Source organism: Phyllostomus discolor, chromosome 2, assembly GCF_004126475.2.
Source record: "Phyllostomus discolor isolate MPI-MPIP mPhyDis1 chromosome 2, mPhyDis1.pri.v3, whole genome shotgun sequence".
In the NCBI taxonomy this organism is placed as follows: domain Eukaryota; kingdom Metazoa; phylum Chordata; class Mammalia; order Chiroptera; family Phyllostomidae; genus Phyllostomus; species Phyllostomus discolor.
This window is the reverse complement of record NC_040904.2, coordinates 126877141-126897796: the sequence shown is the minus strand read 5'-3', so window position 1 is coordinate 126897796 and position 20656 is coordinate 126877141. Positions and strand designations below refer to the sequence as shown.

Here is a 20656-nt window from a genome sequence, read left to right as displayed (position 1 = left end):
TGACTCTGAGGAAACTGAGCAGCTTCCACTTTTTTATACAACAAATAATAAAAGTAAAAAGGACAAATATAGAGTGGGGCAAAAGCAAGTTTACAGTTGTGAGTATACAAAAGAGTTTATTCTTGTATTATTATTTCTTAATATTGTATTATTCCCAATATGAACAACGGTAAACTGACTTTGCCCTACCCTGTATTTAAGGACACCGAGAGAAAGAGAAAGGTCAAATGGCTTGGGTACTTGTCTTCTAGTCTCTAATGCTAAAGGTATGGTCATCCCCAAGACTGGGCTCAAAAAGAAATTACATCTCATTTTAAGAACAATAGCAATCAAAAGGTCAGTGATATGATATACACAACCCACAAAAAGATACTGCTAAGAATGGGAATTTAGTATATGATAAATGTAGTACCACAAATATGTAAAAAATGAAAATAATATTTAATGTATGGTGCTGAGACAATCATTCTATTATTTAGAAAAAGAAATGGCTCACACCTCACCATAAAACAAAGCAAATCAAATCCCAAGTGGATTAAATTTAAAGGTAAAAAAAGCTTCTCGAGAAAAATTTAAAAGAAATTATTAATACGAGCATCAAAAAGAATAAAATAGGGGACTTTCGGCAAGATGGAGGCATAGATGGATGCACCGTACCTCCACGCACAACCAAGATTAGAACAACAATTTAGAGGCAGAATAACACCCAGAACTGACAGAGAATTTATCTGAATGGAAGTCGGACAGCCAAGAAGTTGAAGTAGACCCGTTCATCCAGACTGGTGGGAGGGGCGGGGTGGAGCAGCCGGGTGCGGGTCGTGGTGCGCAGAAAACAGGGAGAACTGGGCACATAAGGCAACCAGGAGCACGTAAGCCTTCTGGGCCGCAGTGGTGGACCCTGAGTACGCAAGCGGCGGCTGGTGGACCCAGTGAGGCGGCATTGTGGACCAGGGCAGAGTGAGCAACCCAGGATCCCAGAGAAGGGACTGAGATCCCAGAAGAACAGAGCTACCGCCATTGTTCCCTCCTGCCCCCGCGCCCCCGCCCAGATACAACGTCACAATCTAACGACTGGGGTGCCCAGCCCAGGGGAACACCTAAGGCCATGCCCCTCACCATAACAAGAGCGACCAGACCCCAAAAAAAAAAATAAAAAAATTTTAAAAAGGAGAGAGAGAGAGAGAGAGAGAGAGAGATGTGTCCAACAGAAGAACAGATCAGTCCCCCAGGACTCATCCTTTTGAGTGACCAAGAAATAGCCAATCTATCAGATGCACAGTTCAAAAAACACTGGTGATCAGGAAGCTCACAGAATTGGCTGCTTTTGGGTGCAAAGTAGATGAAAAAATGCAGGTTACCATAAAAGAGATGAAGGAAGATGCACGAAGAACCAAAAGTGAAGGGAAGGAAACTGGGACTCAAAACAATAGAGTGGACCAGAAGGAAGAAAAAAACAATCAAGCAGGAAAGAATGAAGAAATAAGAATTCAAAAAAATGAGGAGAAGCTTAGGAACCTCCAGGACATCTTTAAACGTTCCATCTTTAAACGTACCAGAAGGGGAAGAGGTAGAGCAACAGATTGAAAACGTATTTGAACAAATAATAAAGGAGAACTTCCCCATTCTGACAAAAGAAATAGACTTCCAAGAAATTGAGGAAGCTCAGAGGGCCCCAAAGAAGTTGGACCCAAGAAGAAACACACCAAGGCACATCATAATTACATTAGCCAAGGTGAAAATGAAGGAGAGAATCCTAGAAGCAGCAAGAGATAAGGGGACAGTAACCTACAAAGGAGTTCCCATCACACTGTCAGCTGATTTCTCAAAAGAGACCATACAGGCAAGAAGGGGCTGGAAAGAAATATTCCAAGTCATGAAAGACAAAGACCTACATCCCAGATTGCTCTATCCAGCAAAGCTCTCATTTAGAATGGAAGGGCAGATCAAGTGCTTCTCAGATAAGGTCAAGTTAAAGGAGTTCATCATCACCAAACTCTTATTTTATGAAATGTTAAAGGGACTTATCTAAGAAAAGAAGATAAAGACAAAACATGTATAGTAAAAGGACAGCAAACTCACAACTATTAACAGCCACACCTAAAGCAAAACCAAAGAAACTAAGCAAACATCTAGAACAGGAACAGAACCACAGAAATGGAGATCACATGGAGGGTTAGCAACAGGGGGGTGGGAGGAGGAGGAGAGAAGGGGAAAAGGTACAGAGAATAAGTAGCATAGAATGTAGGTTGAAAATAGACAGGGGGAGGGTAAGAATAGTATGGGAAATGTAGAAGCTAAAGAAATTATGACACATGGACATGACTAAAGGGGGGATATGGGTGGGAGAGGGTGTACAGGGTGGAAGGGAGTGAAGGGGGGAAAATGGGACAACTGTAATAGCATAATCAATAAAATATAGTTAAAAAAAAGAATAAAATACTTAGGAACAAACTTAACCATGTTGGCTAAAAACCTGCACACCAAAAACTATAAAACACTGCCAAAAGAAATTTAAAGACACAGATGAATGGATAGATATTCTGAGTTCATGGCCTGGAAGACAACACTGGTAAAATGTCAACAGTACCCAAAGCAATCTACAGATTTAAAGCAATCCTTATCAAAATCTCAATGGTGTTTTTGCAGAAATACAGAAAACTCCATCTTAAATTTGTAAGGAATCTTCTTTTTAAAAGATTTTATATACTTATTTTTTAGAGAGGGGAAAGGAGAGCAAAAGAGAAGGAGAGAAACATTGATGTGTGGTTGCCTCTTGCATGCCCCTTACTGGGGACCTGGTCCGCAACCCCGGCATGTGCCCTGACTGGGAATCGAACCAGCGACCCCTTGGTTCCTAGGCCAGCATTCAATCCACTGACCTACACCCGCTAGGGCAAATTCATATGGAATCTTAAAAGAATCGTGAATAGCCAAAACTATCTTGAAAAAGAAAAAACAAAGTTGGGGGGGGTCTCAAACTTCTTGATTTAAAACTTATTAGTAAAACTATAGTATTCAAAACAGTATACAATGATCAAAACTGTGACACAAAGACAGACATATAAACCAATAAAATAGAGAGAAATAGCCCTTGTATATACCTGGTCAAATAATTTTTGACAAGGTGCCAAGGCCATTCAAAAGAAAAATGACAGTCTCTTCAACAAATGGTGCTTGGAAAACTGGATATCCACATATAAAAGAATCAAGTTGGACCCTTATACCTTGATTCACATACAAAAATTAATTCAAAATGGATCAAAGACTTAATCCTAGAGCAAAAACTATAAAATTCTCAGATGAAAACATAGGGAAAGCTATGTTTTCCCTAGCCATGTCATCACATGGGACTTAGCAATGATTTCTGGGATATGACAACAAAACCATTGGCAACAAAAGTAAAAATAGATAAATCAGACTACATGAAAATCAAAAACTTCTGTGCATCAAAGGATATAATTAACAGAGTGAAAAGGCAACCTAAGGAATAAAAAAAAATTTACAAATCCTACATTTAATAAGGGGTTACTAATCATAATATATAAAGAGCTCTTACAACTCAACAATAACAAAAAAAGACCCAATTAAAAATGAGTAAAGCACGTAAATTGGCATTTCTGCCAGTAAGATACACAAGTGGCCAACAAGCACAGGAAAAGATGCTCAACATCACTTACCACTAGGGAAATGCAAATCAAAACCATGAAATACCTTGTTCTACTATTTAAAAAATAGAAAATAACAAGTGTTTATGAGAACACAGAAAAATCGGAACCCTGTGTACTTAGTGGAAATGTAAACTGCTACAGCCACTATGGTTTAAAATAGTATGGTAGTTCCCCAAATATTAAAAATAGAACTACCACATGACTTAGCATTCCACTTGTGGATATACATGCCAAAGAACTGACAGTAGGGTCTCAAAGAGATATCTGTAAACCCATGTTCATAACAGCATTATTCACAGTGAAAAGGCAGAAGCAACCCAAGCTTCCATTGACAGATTAATGGATAAACAAAATCCTGCACCCTAAGAATCCTGAAACAACAATTCAAAAGAACCTACGTACCCCAATGTTCATAGCAGCACAATTTACAATAGCCAAGGCTGGAAACAGCCCAAGTGCCCATCAGTAAATGAGTAGATAAAAAAACTGTGGTACATTTACACAATGGAATACTACGCAGCAAAAAGAAAGGAAGAAGGAGTTCCTACCCTTCACAACAGCATGGATGGAACTGGAGAGTGTTATCCTAAGTGAAATAAGCCATGCAGTGAAAGACAAATACCATATAATCTCACCTAGAGTGGAACCTAATCAACAAAATAAACCAGCGAGCAAAATACAAGCAGAGACATGGAAATAAAGAACAAACTGACAGTGACCAGAGAGAGGGGCATAATGGGGGAAAGAAGGAGAAGGGTCAAGTCAAGGAACAGGTATAAAAGACCCATGGACAAGAACACTAGGGTCAGGGGGTGGGGAGGACTGAATGTGGGAAAGGAAGGTGGGAGGGCAGGGGAGAGTAATAGAGGGAAAAGGGGGACAACTGTAACTGAATAAAAAAATTTTTTAAGGAAAAAAAACATGGAGATATATATATATACATACACACACACAATGGAATATTATTCAGCCTTAAAAAGGAAGAAAATCCTATTACATGCTACAACATACATGAACTTTGAGGACATTATGCTCAGTGAGGTAAGTCAATCAAATACATGTGGTACCTAGAGTAGTGAAATTGAGAGACAAAAAGTAAAATAGTGGTTTCCAGGGGCTGGAGGGAAGAGGATATAAAAAGTTGTTTAATGCATATAGTTTCAGTTTTGCAAGATGAAGTTTTGGAGATTTGTTGTACTACAGTGTGAATATGCATAACAGAACTGTACACTGAGAAATCATTAAGATGGTGTCTTAGTCTACCATGATGAAATACCGTAGACTGAAGTGTTAAATTCATTTTCTCCCAGCTCTGGAGGTTGGAAAGTCCAAGATCAAGATGCCAGCTGTCATGGTTCAAGGCGAGAGCTCTCTTCCCAGCTTGCAGTCAATTGTGTTCTCACGTGGCCCTTCCTCAGTGCACACAGGCAGGGAAGGTGAGAGAGATCTCTCTCTCCTTCTTAGAATGCTACCAATCCAAATGGGTTAGGACCCCACCTTATGAGCTCATTTAACCTTAATTACCTCCTAAATACTTTATCGCCAAATGCAATCACATTGGGAGTTACAGCCTCAGGAAAAGAGTTTGTGAGGGACACGATTCAGTCCATAGCAGCTGATGATAAATTTAATACTATGTATTTTATTTTTAGCACGATTTTTTAAAAAGTGGAATACAGGAGGTAAAAGAACACAAGCAAAGTGTGGGGGCACATGATAAAAACACTTAAATTCAATCAGCGAACTGCGGTACATCCATACAGTAAAGTATTATTCAGTTATAAAAAGAAATGAGATATCGAGGCATGAAAAGACCTGAAGTAAACCTAAATGCATATTGCTCATTGAAAAAAGCCAAACTGAAAAGGTTACAAACTGTACGATTCCCTACTGTATAACATTCTGGAAAAGGCAAAATTATGGAGACAGTTAAAAGATCAGTGTTTGCCATGTGTTAGGGTGGGGATGAAAGGCAGGCAGGCAAGGAGGATAAATAGGTGTACCACAGGGGATTTGGGGGACACTGAAATTGTTCTGTAAGATATTCTAATGGTAAATTTATATCATTTATACATTTGTCAAAACCCACAGAATACACAACAAAAAGAATGAATCCTCTGATGATTAGTGATACTGAGCATTTTTCATACGTCTATTGGCCATCTGTATGTCCTCTTTGGAGAAGTGTCTATCAGGTTCTTAGCCCATTTTTTAACTGGATTTCTTGTCTTTCTAGTGTTGAGGTGTGTAAGTTCTTTACATGTTTTGAAATTAACTTCTTATCAGATGTACCATTGGCAAATATGTTCTCCCATACAGTGGGTTCCCTTTTCATTCTGATTATTGTTTCCTTTGCTGTGCAGAAACTGTTCAGTTTGATATAGTACTATTTCTTTATTTTTTCTTTTGTTTCCCTTGCTCTAGGGTATACACTAGCAAAAATACTGCTAGTTGAGACATCTAAGATTTTATCACCTGTTTTCTTCTAGGACTTTGTTTTGGTTTTGCAACTTACATTTAAGTCTTTTACGTGTTTTCAGTTCATTCTTGTGTATGGTGAAAGTTGGTTGTCTAGTTTCATTTTTGCATGTACCCACCCAATTTTCCTAACACCATTTATTGAAGAGACTGTTCTCACACTCCATTGTATGTTCTTGCCTCCTTCAAAAAAATGCTCAACATCACTAATTAGCAGTGAGACGCAAATTAAAACAACAATAAGGTACCACATCACACCTGCCAGAATGGCTATCATCAATAAATCAATAAACATATACTGGCAAGGATGTGAAGAAAAGAGAACCCTCATGCACTGCTGGTGACAATATAGACTGGTGCAGCCACTGTGGAAAACAAATGATATAAAACAATTTTCAATCTTCAAAAACTGCAAATGGAACTGCCACTTGACCCAGTGATCCCACTTTTGGCAATATATTCCAAGAATCCCAAAACGCCATCAGAAAGATTATATGTACCCCTATGTTCATAGCAGCATTATTTATAATAGCCAAGGTCTAGAAACAGCCTTAGTGCCCAAAAGTAGATGAGTGGATATAACAGCCGTGGTACATCTACACAATGGAACACCATGCAGCTGTATAAAAGAAGGAACTCTCACCCTTTGTGACAGCATGGATGGACCTGGAGATTATTATGCTAAATGAAATAGGGCAGTCAGAAAAAGACAAATACCATATGATCTCACTTGTAATCTAAGGAACAGAATAGGCATAGATACATGGAACAGACTGACACAGCTCAGTGGGGAAGGGGGTGGGGGGGACTGGAAGAGATTAGCCAAAGAACATATACACATATACGCATAGCCCATGGACACAGACAACAATGTGATGAAGGCAGGGAAGAGTGGGGTGGGGGTTGGGCAGAGGAAGGCAAAGTGAGGGAAAATGGGGGACAATGTAAACTATGGACTTTAGTTAATAATAATGTACTAACATTGGTTCATCAATTGTAACAAATGTACAACATAAATCCAAGATGTTAACAGGGAGAACTGTTATGGGGGTGGTGCATGAGGGGTTAAAGAATATATAATAACTGTTTTCCAAACAGAATAGACTTTCCTCAGAAAACTAAAAAATGGAACTGCCTTTTGTCTCAGGAGCAATACCACTGCTGGGATTATATCCTAAGAACCCTGAAACACCAATTCAAAAGAACCTATGCACCCCAATGTTCACAGCAGTGCTATTTATAATAGCCAAGTGTTGGAAGACACCGAAGTGCCCACTAGTAAATGAATGGATCAAAAAACTATGGTACATTTACACAATGGAATACTACACAGCAGAAAGAAAGAAGGAACTCTACCATTTGTGGTGGCATGGATGGATCTGGACAGCATTATGCTAAGTGAAATAAGCCAGGCTGTGAAAGACAAATACCATATGATCTCCCCTTTAAGTGGAACCTAACCAACAAAACAAGCAAGCAAAATATAACCACTGAAATAAACATTGAAATAAAGAACAAACTGTCAGTGACCAGAAGGAAAGGGAGAGGGTTAATGGGGGAAAATAGAGGAAGATCCAATAAGGAGCATGTATAAAGGACACACAGACAAAGCCAAAGGGGCTAGGTTCATGGGTAGGAGGCAGAGATGAGCGGGGCAGGGGGCTGTGGTGGGGTCAAATGGAGACAACTGTACTTGTATAACAATAATAAAATTTTTTTTCACTTTTCCATTCAATTTTTCTACAAACCTACAACTGCTGTAAAATATAAAGTCTAAAATAAAAAATTTAAGAATTAATAATAAGGAACAAAAAGCTGCAGCAAATACAAGAAAATATATGTATCTTTAATAGCTAAAGAGCCTAAATAAATCAGTAAGAAAGCATATCTCAAAAAAAAAAAAAAACCATGGGCAAAAGACATACACAAAAATAATACAAACACTCAAAAGGAGAAACGGGAACTTCTGATAAAAAAAAAAAAGTAACTCACTAACCTTCCTAATACTTCCTATGGGGAAGGTTTGAATCCTCTCCCAATACATAAGTGAATAAATTGAGAGATAACTGGTAATTCAGTAGAATCAGAAACTATAGGTAGGTTCTTACCACAGGATTAAAAATGGATTCTCCTCTCCCATTCCCATAGAAGTACAGGGAAATAAGTTTTTCACCTCTAACGTCTCAAAATTTCATCACTTAGTCAAAAACACTGATTTTCTCTGCCAAGACAAGTCTAATTAGCAAACAAATAAAGAAAAACAGAGCAAACATGAAACATCTAGCCTATGAAAGCAGTTTACACATCAAGTATTTCTAGTGTATTAATGACCAAACTAATATTTACTGATCTCTAATCCTGTCCCATAGAAATTCCTATTAACAAGGAAGAACTATTAAATGTGGCTGACAAAGAGTAGTATTACTACACTACCTCTTTGTTTTTGAAAATCAATACCCAAGAGACTTGGCAATCACACCAAAGGAGAGAAAGCAGTAAGGAATGAGCTTCATATGAAAAGTATAAATGGAAGCATCATTTAAGCATTCACTTTGTGCCAGCTGATGTAACATGGGCTACTTCATCTAATTAACACAGCCTCTTAAGGTAGACATTGTTATTTCCATTTTAAGATGAGGAAGCTGCCACTCAGAGATTTGCCAAAATCACAGAACTAGTTAGTCCCACAGCCAAAATTTAGACTCAGGTCTCTGACTTCTAAATACATGCTCTTTCCATGAATCTAAGGTGCTTCTTTTGATATACACTAATGAAGATCCTGAGAAGGACCATGTTGACTAGGCAAACATGGACTTGGGGGAGAAAATAGCACCTGGGAGAGAAAAAGTATAATGTTGGGAACCACCCTGACTGGTATCAGAAGCTGTAACCCCCACCTAGGCTAAGGCTAAGGGAACGCCCTTGGAACCGTAAGCCAGCAAGGAGACAAACACTTATCTCCCTGGCAGGAATGCTACTTCTGCTGCTTTATTCATAACTGAACCCCAAAAAGCTTGGTCGGTTAGCCAAAGACGGGTAAGATTCCCCAAGGGGGGAACGACCTAAGACAGGCACGATCACTTTGGGAGGCCCCCCAAAAGGACTTGGGGGGCTGCAGCAAAAGGGGGTGATGGACCCTCGCTCCTCGGCTTTGACATAGCCTGAGTTCTCATCGTCTGGGAGAAAAACTCCTTATCTCTTGCTCCACCTAAGCCTGAAACAATGACAGGGTGCTGCAGCTCTGTGCTGAAAAGGGCGGATTCCCGGGATCAGGCCTAAGAAAGAACACGTAAATTACTGTGAAACCTTCTTTGTTTAGAATGCTCTCAGTTGAATGAGAGGGGTCCAAGGAGGAAGTTAGTTTGTTCCTCAAAGTCTTACAGCTCTTTGACCCCGACTCAAAATAGACCCGCAGAGTTCCTTGTTTTCTATAGTTCCTTACTTCCCCCTAATGAGTACTGTACTTTACCTGAATTATTATGCAAAATGAGCCTAATAAAAGCAGGTATGGATGGTAAATCGGCGCGTTCCCCACTAGCGGGGGTGGCCATTTCGTCCCTACTTCCCCACAGAAACTAGTTTGTCTCTGTGCATGTTTTTCTCGGGTGTTTTTCGACGAGCCATCCACAGCATTCCATGATCACTGCTGGCCGGTGACCCACGCATCAGTATAACCTCAGTCTGCCACGTCAAAGAACACTGTTAGTTCGTGCTTAACTTCAACCTAGTTAAGAAAGAATACGAACTTGCAAAATAATTGAGGAATCTATCTTCTCGTCCAAAGATGTCTGATGGCTTTATGATGATGGCTTCTGGAAATGCATCTCTCACTTCTTTCTCTCCAACAGCCTAAAAGAACAAGCAAACAAAAGAAAGTTCTGAGATGAGTAAAAAAATCTTCCATTCTATTCACTATTGGGACACTACTTGTATTTTAAAGGTCCTAAGTTCCTCCAGACTAAGGTAACCCATACTATTCATAAATCTCAATTACACAGAATTTTTCCTTAGAATCACACAGAAATTTTACCCTCTTATAGCTCTTGTTGGGTTTCTTCTCATATTTGTCGCAGAGAAGCTTACACAGAAGGAGAAAAATCAGAGTAGATTTTTTTCTAGCCTCCATTCTTCCTTCTAATTACAGGTTCTCTGATTTGTGTCGACAACCTAGCAGACTGCCAGAGAAAGGAGGGCATGTAGTGGGCAACCATGGTGGAATCTGCAGCAGTGCACACCCACCCAGGGGAGGCCAGGGAAAGGTCCTTAATCTTCCTGCCCTCAGTTGTTACCATCTGCTCATCTCCTAGACAAGGCCTCTTGTTCAATGCAGACATCAACTTTCCTTTCCACCCCAACTTCCCTTCTATCTACACGGCCACTGTGGGTGACCTCAATGTCCAAGTAGACTTGGATCTCTCAGTTTCTTGAGTATCTCAACTTCATTGACCACCTCTTCAGTCCACTTCTGCACTCCAACTCGGTCAGGAGTCATCAGGGCCGCATCAACAAGTGAAAATGCCCTTCTTCTGAAACACCGAATGAAGACACCCTCCTCTCAGATAACAGTCTCCTACACTCCCAAGCCTGCTTGTTCTCTGTTTCTCCGCTCCTGAGATAATCTGTTTCTCAACCTTCCCAGGAACCCTAGTCACTGGTTCTGCTTTCCTCTCCATCAACCCCTCCAAACTTGCCTTGTCACAGATTAGATTCCATGGTCCAACGTCTCAATCACTCTCTTACCAATAATGTAAACTACCTTGTCCCTCTGTCTTTTATTCCACTCACCAGGCAAAATCACAATTCTGGAAGAACCCCATTACCCTCCTTTGAGCCATGTACTCCTGCTGCCTTCAGAGCTGGAGGAAATTTAGTAAATGAATATCATAAATTGGTACCACTATACAATGATGCATACATAACATTTTGGTCAACAACAGACCATCTACACTACAGTGGGCCCAGAAGATTATCATGAAGTTGAAAAATTCCAAAGTGGTAGCCATCTAAACATCATAGTGCAACACATAACTCATGTGTTTGTAATGCTGGTGTACACAGACCTACCGCACTGCCAATTATATAAAAGAATAGTATATACAATCATGTACAGTCCATAATGATAATAAACTATGTTACTTGTTTATATGTTTACTATACTATACATTTTATTGTTACTTTAGTGTCTACTCTTTCTACTTACAGTTTTGCTTGTTCTTGATTTAATCTTGTGTTATTTTATACAGTAACATGCTGTACATGCTTGTAGCCTGCGAGTAACGGGCTGTACCATACAGCCTAGGTGTACAGTGGGCTATAACACCTACATTTGTGTAAGTGCCTCCACGATGTGCTTATCACAAAATGACACCATGATACATTTCTTAGAACCTAACCCCTAAGTGGCAGATGACTATAAATTCATGTCACCATTTTAACTGGGCCCTTAACATTTCCCACAATAGTGTTTTCTTGTAATTACTTTACTCTCGCACATGGCAATTTCAATCCTATTCTATTCTATTCTAATTTCTATCTTATTTTCCTCTTCCTTCCAGTAAATGACATCACCTGCTAATGCAAAGAGAAGATACAGCAACAGAAAAAAAATCATCTCAAGTTCTCACCACTAAATCTACACATTCAGGTGCATGAACCAACATTTCCTCCTTTCTTACCACTACAGAGGAGGAGTGCCACCTCCAGTGCTTCAAAACTCACCTCCTTTAACTTTCTCAGGAACCTGTCCCACTTACTTCCACCTGTATCTTCAGTCTCACTCTCTTTATCAGCACTTTCCCAACAGCACTGAAACAAGTCTTTCAAACAAAGACCTTCTACCTTAAAAGAAAAATAATTCTCCAACTCCACCTGACTCTCCAGCTTCCTGCATCCATTCCCCAACTCTTACCAAACCACTTGAAAATGCTGCCTCAGTTCCTGCTTACTTCTCACTCACCTGAAGTCTGGATTCTACCGCACCACTTGCACTCAAATGATTCTAGGTTAAGACCACCAATGACCTCCAAGTCAGAAAATCCAAGGTGATTCCAAGTTCTCACTTACGGGGCTTCTCAATGCCATTCATAAGTAACTACTCCCTCCTTGCAACACTGTCTTCCCTTGGCTTCATAACCTGTACTCTCCAGGTTTCCCTCCTACCTGATCATGTTCACTCTCAATCTTTTGGTTTAGTTTGATAGTCCTTATCTACCAGACCACTAATCACTGGCAGTCCTCTGGACCCAGTCCAAAGCTCTCTTCTCAACCCATGCTTCCACACTAGGCCATCTTATCCCCTCCCATTGCTTCAATTAACAACAAATACTGGTGGCTCCCTAATTTATACTCCCAACCCTGACCTCTTCTTCTAAGCTGCAGGATCATAAAGCCCATTCACCCCCATTAACTGGATGATTGACACACATCTGCAATGCAACCCAAGTCCAAAACTGAATCATCCTCTTCCCTTCTCCATAAATTATATTTCTCAATCTTTGCTGCACAATGAAATTACCTAGGAAGAGTTAAAAAATACTGATGCCAAAGTTCTATTCCCAGAGATCCTATCTGAATTGGTCTAATTGCAGCTTGGGCATCAGAATTTTTCAAAGCTCCCTCAGTGATTCTAATGTGCAGCTAAGCCAAGAACCACTACCCTAAAGCCTCGTCATTCTCAAGTGTTTCTCATATTCATCAGGACTACTGACTACCCAGTGGTGTAAGCCAAAGGGCTGGACGTCACTGACTCTTCCCTCTTTCTCACCACTGACTCCCCCATGCCCCATCCCTTCCAAACAATCATGAATTCAGATGATTCTGTGAATGGCAGGGCAGAGACAGGCACAGTGTATACTCTCTCTCTCCAGTGTAGTATGAAAGTCCAGTGTGAGGACTACATGTGGTATCAAGCAGTTCTGTGAGTGTGAAAACAAAGCTTACACCCCCCAAAAATCACAGAGAAACAAAACTGACGACCTGATGAACCTTGACACCGATGTAGCTAAGGTTCCCTACTGCTCGATTTCTCAGATACATGGCCCTATAAATTCCCTTTTGTTTAAGCCTGTTTACTCTGGATTTTCTGATGCTAGGTAATTAAATGCTCCTAACTAATAAATGCCCTCTCTCCCCCATTATAGACTTCTATAGCAGTTTGCTATTTTGTAATACCTGGTACCTCAGGAATTATTTTCCTTAATGGACTGCCAACTAGATATGGGCTAAGACCATGTCTGTTTTATTCACTCCTGTATCCCTAGTACCTAATGCAATGTAGCACACAGTAGGTACTTCATAAGCAATTTGTTCAATAAAAAAATGCAGTGGGTCAAGAACCTGAAGCCACTATCAAGGAACTCTGGTCATTCTCAGCCTTCACATCACCCACTCAGAAGTGGCATGAATCGATAACTATAAAAGGGGTTTCGGAAAAAAGATCATCCTTTAGCATTGGTAGATGACACAGGTATGACTCTTAGGGGCAGGAATCATACTCTACCATTTATTATGTATTTCCTATGTAATTTTATTATGCCCCAAGAAAATGCATTTGAGTGCAAGTAATAATATGGCCTATCCATCTTTGAAGGCCCTCAGCATAGTTCCCTGCAAAGAGAAGGCATTCAACCAAAATGTCAGAACACAACGCACACACACGTGCATGCGCACACACTTCTCTCTCTCACATAAATCTAATTCTGGTATGGAGATTTAAAAATCCCTTTTAGTCCATCCTGGTTATGTCAATGACAAACCCTTCTCTCCTAAATCATGCTTCAAAGGGGCCAGAAAACTCCAACTCTGTAAATCACTTTCCAGATCAACCTGTTACTTACCTTATTTCTCAGATACCTAGAAGAGCTTTTAATATCAGCATTCAGATGTGAAATGTGAATAAATCTTTCAACTCCAGCATCCTTAGACACCTGAGCAATTGTTTGGGGAATCTTCACAAAAACATCCTCAAAATCAAAGTTTCTGGAAGAAAAAAAGGGGGATCAGCTAAGAGCACCTCACTCAGGATTTCAAAGCTTTCTGTGGTAAGCTGATTTTCATATTACTGCTGGAATTCATAATAGCTAAACTGTAAAACAGCAATGATTTCACCCAAAATCAAAATTAATGACTTCTACTTTACTGCACACTGTTATTACTGTCTATAATCCAAGGCTTACTAAAGCTACAAATCAGCATGTGCAATATTCTGTGTCCTCAGAGAATTCTAAGGCTGAGGCCCTTGAAAAACATCTGGCTGCACTGCTTGGGCAGTGCTGATGGAAGTGCTGGGGCTGGAAATCTCTTCGTATCCTAGGCCTTTGTTTCTCTTGGGGGGTAAAAAGAATCTGAAAAGTCATTTAACCCAGTAACATTGACTAAATGCCTCCTCTGTGTTACACTGTTAGTAGTCACTATGTTGGACATAAAGTTAACTAAGACTATCTAAGTCATTATCAAAGAACTTAAGAACATTTGATAAGGCAGACATATACAAATAAATCTAAATCAAACTTCAATAAATTCTAAAAACAGGTGTGGACAAAGTGTTATGGAACTACAGGTTTTAAACATCTGTTGATAAACAACTCACACAATAACTAAAAAGAACTGTTCAAATCAGTACTCACACTTTCTTTAATAAACAATGTGAAGAGCAGATCTAGAACACTGTCACACTAGAAAAACCAATGTTCATCTTGTTGACAGTGGAACAGGCAAAATTCTCCCACCTAACCATATCCCAGCTGGACCGACCAAAGCCCAGGGCCAATACCAGTCATCCTGTCCAGTTGACACCAACCACACTGACATAGTCCATATGGACTTTTTATGGGCAGCACATCATACTGCTTACTTACACCAAACTTATGCAACTAAATCCCCTAAGGGTGAAGGGGTCACTGGGTATGCAAATGGTTGGTGTATAAATGCTTATTGATGGACTAATTTAAAATGTCATCACTACAATACCTAACATATAGACAGTGCCCAATAAACATCCACTGAACTCTAAGATAGCATACTGTTGGGAACCACCCTGCCTAGTTTCAGAAGCTATAAACCCCCATGGCTAAGGCTGAGTAAAAAGACGTTGGGACCGTAAGCCAGTAAGGAGACAAAGCTTATCTCCCTAGCAGGGGTGCAGCCTCTTCCCCCTTTACTTCACCCTGCTTGGCCCCAGGCAGGTGACTGGTTAGCCAATGGTGGGTAAGATTCCTCAAGGGAGGGACAACCTAAGACAGGCACAGTCACAGTGGAGCCATCAGGGAAGGACTGGGGGGACTACACAAAAAGGGGATAATGGACCCTCACCCTTCGGCTTTGACATAGCCTGAGTCCTCATTCTGTCTGTAAAATATCTCCTAATCTCTTAGCTGCCCCCACCCCCCACCTGATTTAAGCCTAAAACAATGCTGGAGGCAGGTGCGGCCTTGTGCTGGACTGGGAGGTTTCCTGGGGCAATCAGGCCTAAGAAAAGAATGCATAAAATCCTGTGAAACCTGGTTTGCTAAGAATGCCCTCAATTTAAATGATAAGGGTCCAAGCATATAATGAGTTTATTTCCCCTGAGTTTTATGGCCTTTTAGCTATCTGACCCTGACTCAGAAAAAGCCCACAGTTCTTTGAATGTTATCTATTGTTTAATCATTACTGCCTGACAATGATTGATTAGCTTTATGTATACACCCTGTATTCCTATGCAAATTAAACCCATTAAAAGCCCTTTGAGGAACAGGCTCAAGGTTCTTCTCCTTTGAGAGATTGGCCACCTTTCCTCCCCAAGTAGATCAAGTCTTGGTAGAATTATTCTAATCTGCAATGGGCAGCGGGTTGGGGGTGGGGGTGGTCTTCGGGCGGAGTCCCCCCAAAGCATTCCCAAAGAAAAAATGAGTTAAAGGCTTACTTGGTTTCCCATTCTCGCCCAACAAGATTGATGACCACATTGCTGTGCTTCACTGCTCTTTGGATGGAATCTTTGTTTCTCCCATTCCATTCCTATAACAATAATAGTCAATCAAATGAAAGCATAAGGGGTGGACCCTAGCACTTAACATTTCTGTAGGGCCCTGCCCTCACCCCCACCCCTACCCTCAGTCCTTGGCAAATTTCAAAATGGGCCATCTGTTGCAGTCACAATACGGTGCCACTTCATATAGGCTCCACCATTTATTAAAACAGAAATGATTCTGAGGTCTCAAATCCTGCTGATTCTCTGACTCTTTTGGAGACAAATAGTTGAAAGTCCACTTTCTTTCTTTATCTGAATGGTGGAACTAGTAAAAGAATACTATTCACTTTTAACAGGGCACATCAATTTTTGTCACCCAACTGTCACAAGTCTGTAAAGAAATCCAGTAATCAAGTCTCCCTTCCTGAAATATAATCAAAGAACCAAGAAGGATCATCTGGGAAGTAAAATGATTTTTTCTTTTTAGCAGCAACGAGTTATAGACAGAAGATCAGGGGGCTCTCTTAAACGCTAACAATAAATTGGGAGCATTCATAACAATCTTAATGTTTCTTTTAAACTCTTTTCTCTTTACAATCTCAGATGTAGTCATTTCTACTTTAAAGAAATGAAAACAACACTCAAAGAGAAGTGACCTGCCTAAAACTCCTGATTAGCCAATGGCAGATTTTGGTGTACATTCTGAGCATAATAAAGGACTTCAGTAAAATTGATGATTCTTATCCAAAATAGTGACTGGGAATTAAATAATCCCAGAAAAAGGTACAAAGTATTCTATTATAGGAGACTGTTCTGTGTGGCATGAGCCCAGCTCCCACTCAGAAGGCCACAGTGGAAAGCAAGATCCAATACACAGGACCCAAACCCACAGATAGGTTCTCCTGTGAGGAATCAGGCCTGCATTGTACCTACACTGCTATGAGACTTGCTTTTGCTAAAACTCCCTCACCCTGGATTGAGGCAGTAAGTGCTTACTGTAACTTCCTAAAGTCTGTGCTAAACCTCCCCAGTATGGTGTGTAACTGGTTCAACTACTTTTCCCCTTGGTCTGCAGCATCCTTCTCTTTGAAGTAATTAGACCATTCTTTCCTTTGTTTTCTGTAAAAGGTAACCACCTAAAGCGAACCTGTGCATAGTAAATGAGGACCCTCCTCAATGTAATGTGCCCAGAAAAACAATGAAAGGCTGTCAACGAAAGGGTCAGCACACCCTCCTCTTGAGAGAGTGGCCGAGGCGCTCCAAGACATTCTCCCCTTGAGAGAGTGGCTGTGTGGTACCTTTTCCTCCACAGGACTCAGTAGTCCGTGTGAATTTGTATTGTCTTATCCATAACACCATGGACCCCATGAACCAGGATCCACATCATTCTATGTTAAAAGGAAATGATTTTTAAAGTATTTTAATGAAAGATAATAAAAATTTCACAGGGTCAAACACCTGTGAATAAAAGGTCTCCAGAAATCAGATTCAAAAACAAAAAGATGAAGCCCTCAGCAGGAAAAACTACTTAGAAAAACTAGTTAGGATAGAGAGCAGGGTGCAAGAGACAATATGGAATAACAACTTTGCAGTCAGACAGAAATGCAAATTCCAGTTTGCCATTTACTAACTGAGTACAAATGATCTCTCTAGCCTCCATGTAAAATTTGAAATTATAGCCCAAGTCATGGGGTTATCATGAAGATTTTGTAAAATATACATAAAATCTGCAGCATGGTGACACACTTATTAAAAAACAAACAAACAAATAAAAAAGCAGCACAGAGAAAGGAAAAGATGGAGGCAAAATAGTTGGGAGCCGAGCCCACTTGCTCTTGCCCCCAACTCAGACACTTAGCTGATCTTCTGAAAATCAAAGTTAACAGTCAACAGACTCTTGGCTGATATGAAGTTTAGAAGCCAAAGACTACAGAGGACACTTCAAAATGAATGCTAAGGAGGTTTTATAGGTGGACTGGGAAAGTCCCCCAGCGTGGCACCAGCAACTGTGGCTGCTGCATTGTCAGCATCTGTGGAGAGCCTGGTCAGAGTTGGCAGCATAGCAGCTCCCTCTCCCCTCCCAGGGCTGGGAATCCCCAGACCCTGCTGGGAGCAACCTGAATATGCAAAGTAATCAGAGAGAAGCAGGTTACACAAACACACAGCTAGTGGCACACCCTAGGTGGAGGATGACTGGGATAGTGCCAGAGAGGAGAGAAATGCTGCCGGCACCTGGACCTGGGGGAAAAAGAGGCCACAGCTGGCCATGACTGAGATAGACTCTTGACTTATTGGAGAGGTGGAGTATGTGGAAAGCTGGACACTGCAGTGGGAGCGCCCAGTGAGATGTTTCTTAAAAAGGGGAGCTGAGGCATGCTGGGCAGGGACCCTGCATGCGCAGCTGCCCTGCCAACAAGGAGGGAGGGTTGTGGGTGCAGTTTGCTTCCACTCAGTACACCCAAGCAGATTACTTAAAGGAGTTCAAAGTGAGGTGGTTTCTCGGCCCCAGACCAGTGCAACAGCGCATAGTGGAGAGTGTGGGCCACAGCATGCCATGAGGACAATGGGCCAGGAACTGTGCACCTGAGATTATTTGAGGCCAGACTGGGCCCCCTTTCTTGGCGAAACTTCTGGGAAGAGGAGGTTGAGTCCAACCCCTACCTCCTGCAGGAACAGGGAAGATCTCCAAAACTTTCTGGGCAGCTTTAACAACCTGCAGGGGGCACTTCCACAAGAGTAAGACAGCAAGAGGAAAGCCTAAGAGGGCCCATTTTGAATTCCCCACGGGAAGATGAAGTATAATGGGTCCTAGGGCTCTATTTCACTGAGGCCCTAAAAGCAGGAAGTTCAGAAAGTGGGCAGCAAGGAAGATTCAGGGCCCCACTCAGCCTCAGCTCCCACACAGAGCTACATCAAGCAGGAGAGGGCTCATACTTTTACACAGATTGCCTCCCCCCACCATGAAACAGACAACTATTTAATCAGAAACTATACGTTACTGGAAATAAACTGGGACAGACTAAGATGGGAGGTGTAGGAACAGGGGCAACGCACCCATAATTTTCCCAGAAGACTGCACAGTGCCTGCCATGGGAGATGCAGAAGCCTCACCCTCTGAATTACAACAGAAGCTCCCTCTAGAGGCAGGGGAAGGAGATACAGGCAGTATTGCCAGAAGCTGGATGACTGACCCTGGGACCTTGAGCTGATAGAAACCCAGAGAGTATCCAGAAAGAAATCAGAAGGCAAACACCAACAGCTGAGACAAATTTCACCTCACTCTTCCTGAGAACTTGGGTGTTTTTTTCTTTTCTTTTTTCCTTTTTTTTTCCATATAAGCTTTTAATATTTCCCTTGCTTCAATCATATTCCACCTAACTCACCACTCTTGGTCTTTTATTTTTTATTCTTTTTAATTCAGAGTATATATATTTTTTCATGTTATTGTTATTTCAACTCCTATGTAGCACCCTTCCCTGGTCTTACTCCATTTTGCCATCTTTCTGACCTTTCTCATTGTTGTTATAAACTTTATCTTCTCCCATGCTATGCCATGTTCCTATTCCTTCCTCTTACTATTTCTCCTCCTCCTATTCTTGCAAAAGCATTCTTTCTTCCTTAAGTCAGCTCACATTCTCCCCCCCCCCCCGCCCTTATAATAGTCTTATATCCTTTCCACCTTTATAAATTGTGGCTCTTGAGTGAGGATATCATGGTTATTGCTGTTCTTCTCTAACGGAACTCCTGTTCATTCACCATTTGTTTGTACTTTAAATTCCATAGGATACTCTCCCCCTATCTTCCTCCATCGTGCCTTCCCTCACCCTTGGTAAATTCAATTAGGAATTTTATTTTAGTTTTTTTCCCCTTTCTTAGCTTAGCATCTACTACTAACTCTTATTATAATGTTTTCCTCCTCCATTCTCTCAAAATGATTTTTCTTTACTGTAGATATTTCATATTAATTTTTTCTCTTTGTACAATACTCTTATTCCTTTTCCTTTATTAATCTTCACTCAGCTGTGTTGCTATTGACACTGCTGTGATTTTTCTGCAATTTTGTTCCTATTGGTTCAATACCTTTTTAATACTACTTCAAACCTCATGGTATATACTCTTCCCATTTCTTACTCCATTTTCGCCATCGCCTTTCCGTACTTTATGTACATTTTAAATTTTGTTCTCTCCCATTCTTTACCTCATTTAGATTCCCTACTCTTATTATTTCTCCTCCCTCTGCCCATTCAAAATCATTTTTCCCTCTTTTAGTCATATCATATTCCCTTTTCTTGTTTTATAACATCCTTAATCTCTCTCCAACTTTATTAATCTTTCCTCAATTGCTGTTGATATTGCTAATGTGGTAGGGTTTTGGTTTTTGTTTTTTCTGTCCTGGGTTTGGATTTCTGGTAATACTGCTTTGTTAACCAATACCTGTACAATAGCATACAAGACGCAGTCAGAGTTGTGACTACCAGTAACCCAGCTGGAGGGGAAATACACCAACAAACGAACCACCAGTAAGCAAAGCCCAGGTACAACAACAGAGCCCACACAAACTGAA

General features: G+C 40.7%; 1 protein-coding gene across 1 annotated transcript in view; it reads right to left on the bottom strand.

Moving 5' to 3' along the window:
- NDUFA9 (NADH:ubiquinone oxidoreductase subunit A9) overlaps window positions 1–20656 on the bottom strand; it is a 49637-nt gene that overhangs the window by 13067 nt on the left and 15914 nt on the right. The window contains exons 4-6 of the mRNA XM_028532672.2: window positions 16048–16139; window positions 13982–14123; window positions 9893–9995 (exon numbers count right to left, since the gene is read on the bottom strand). Coding sequence (XP_028388473.1) covers window positions 9893–9995; window positions 13982–14123; window positions 16048–16139 — 337 coding nt within the window. The remainder of the gene's footprint in view (window positions 1–9892; window positions 9996–13981; window positions 14124–16047; window positions 16140–20656) is intronic.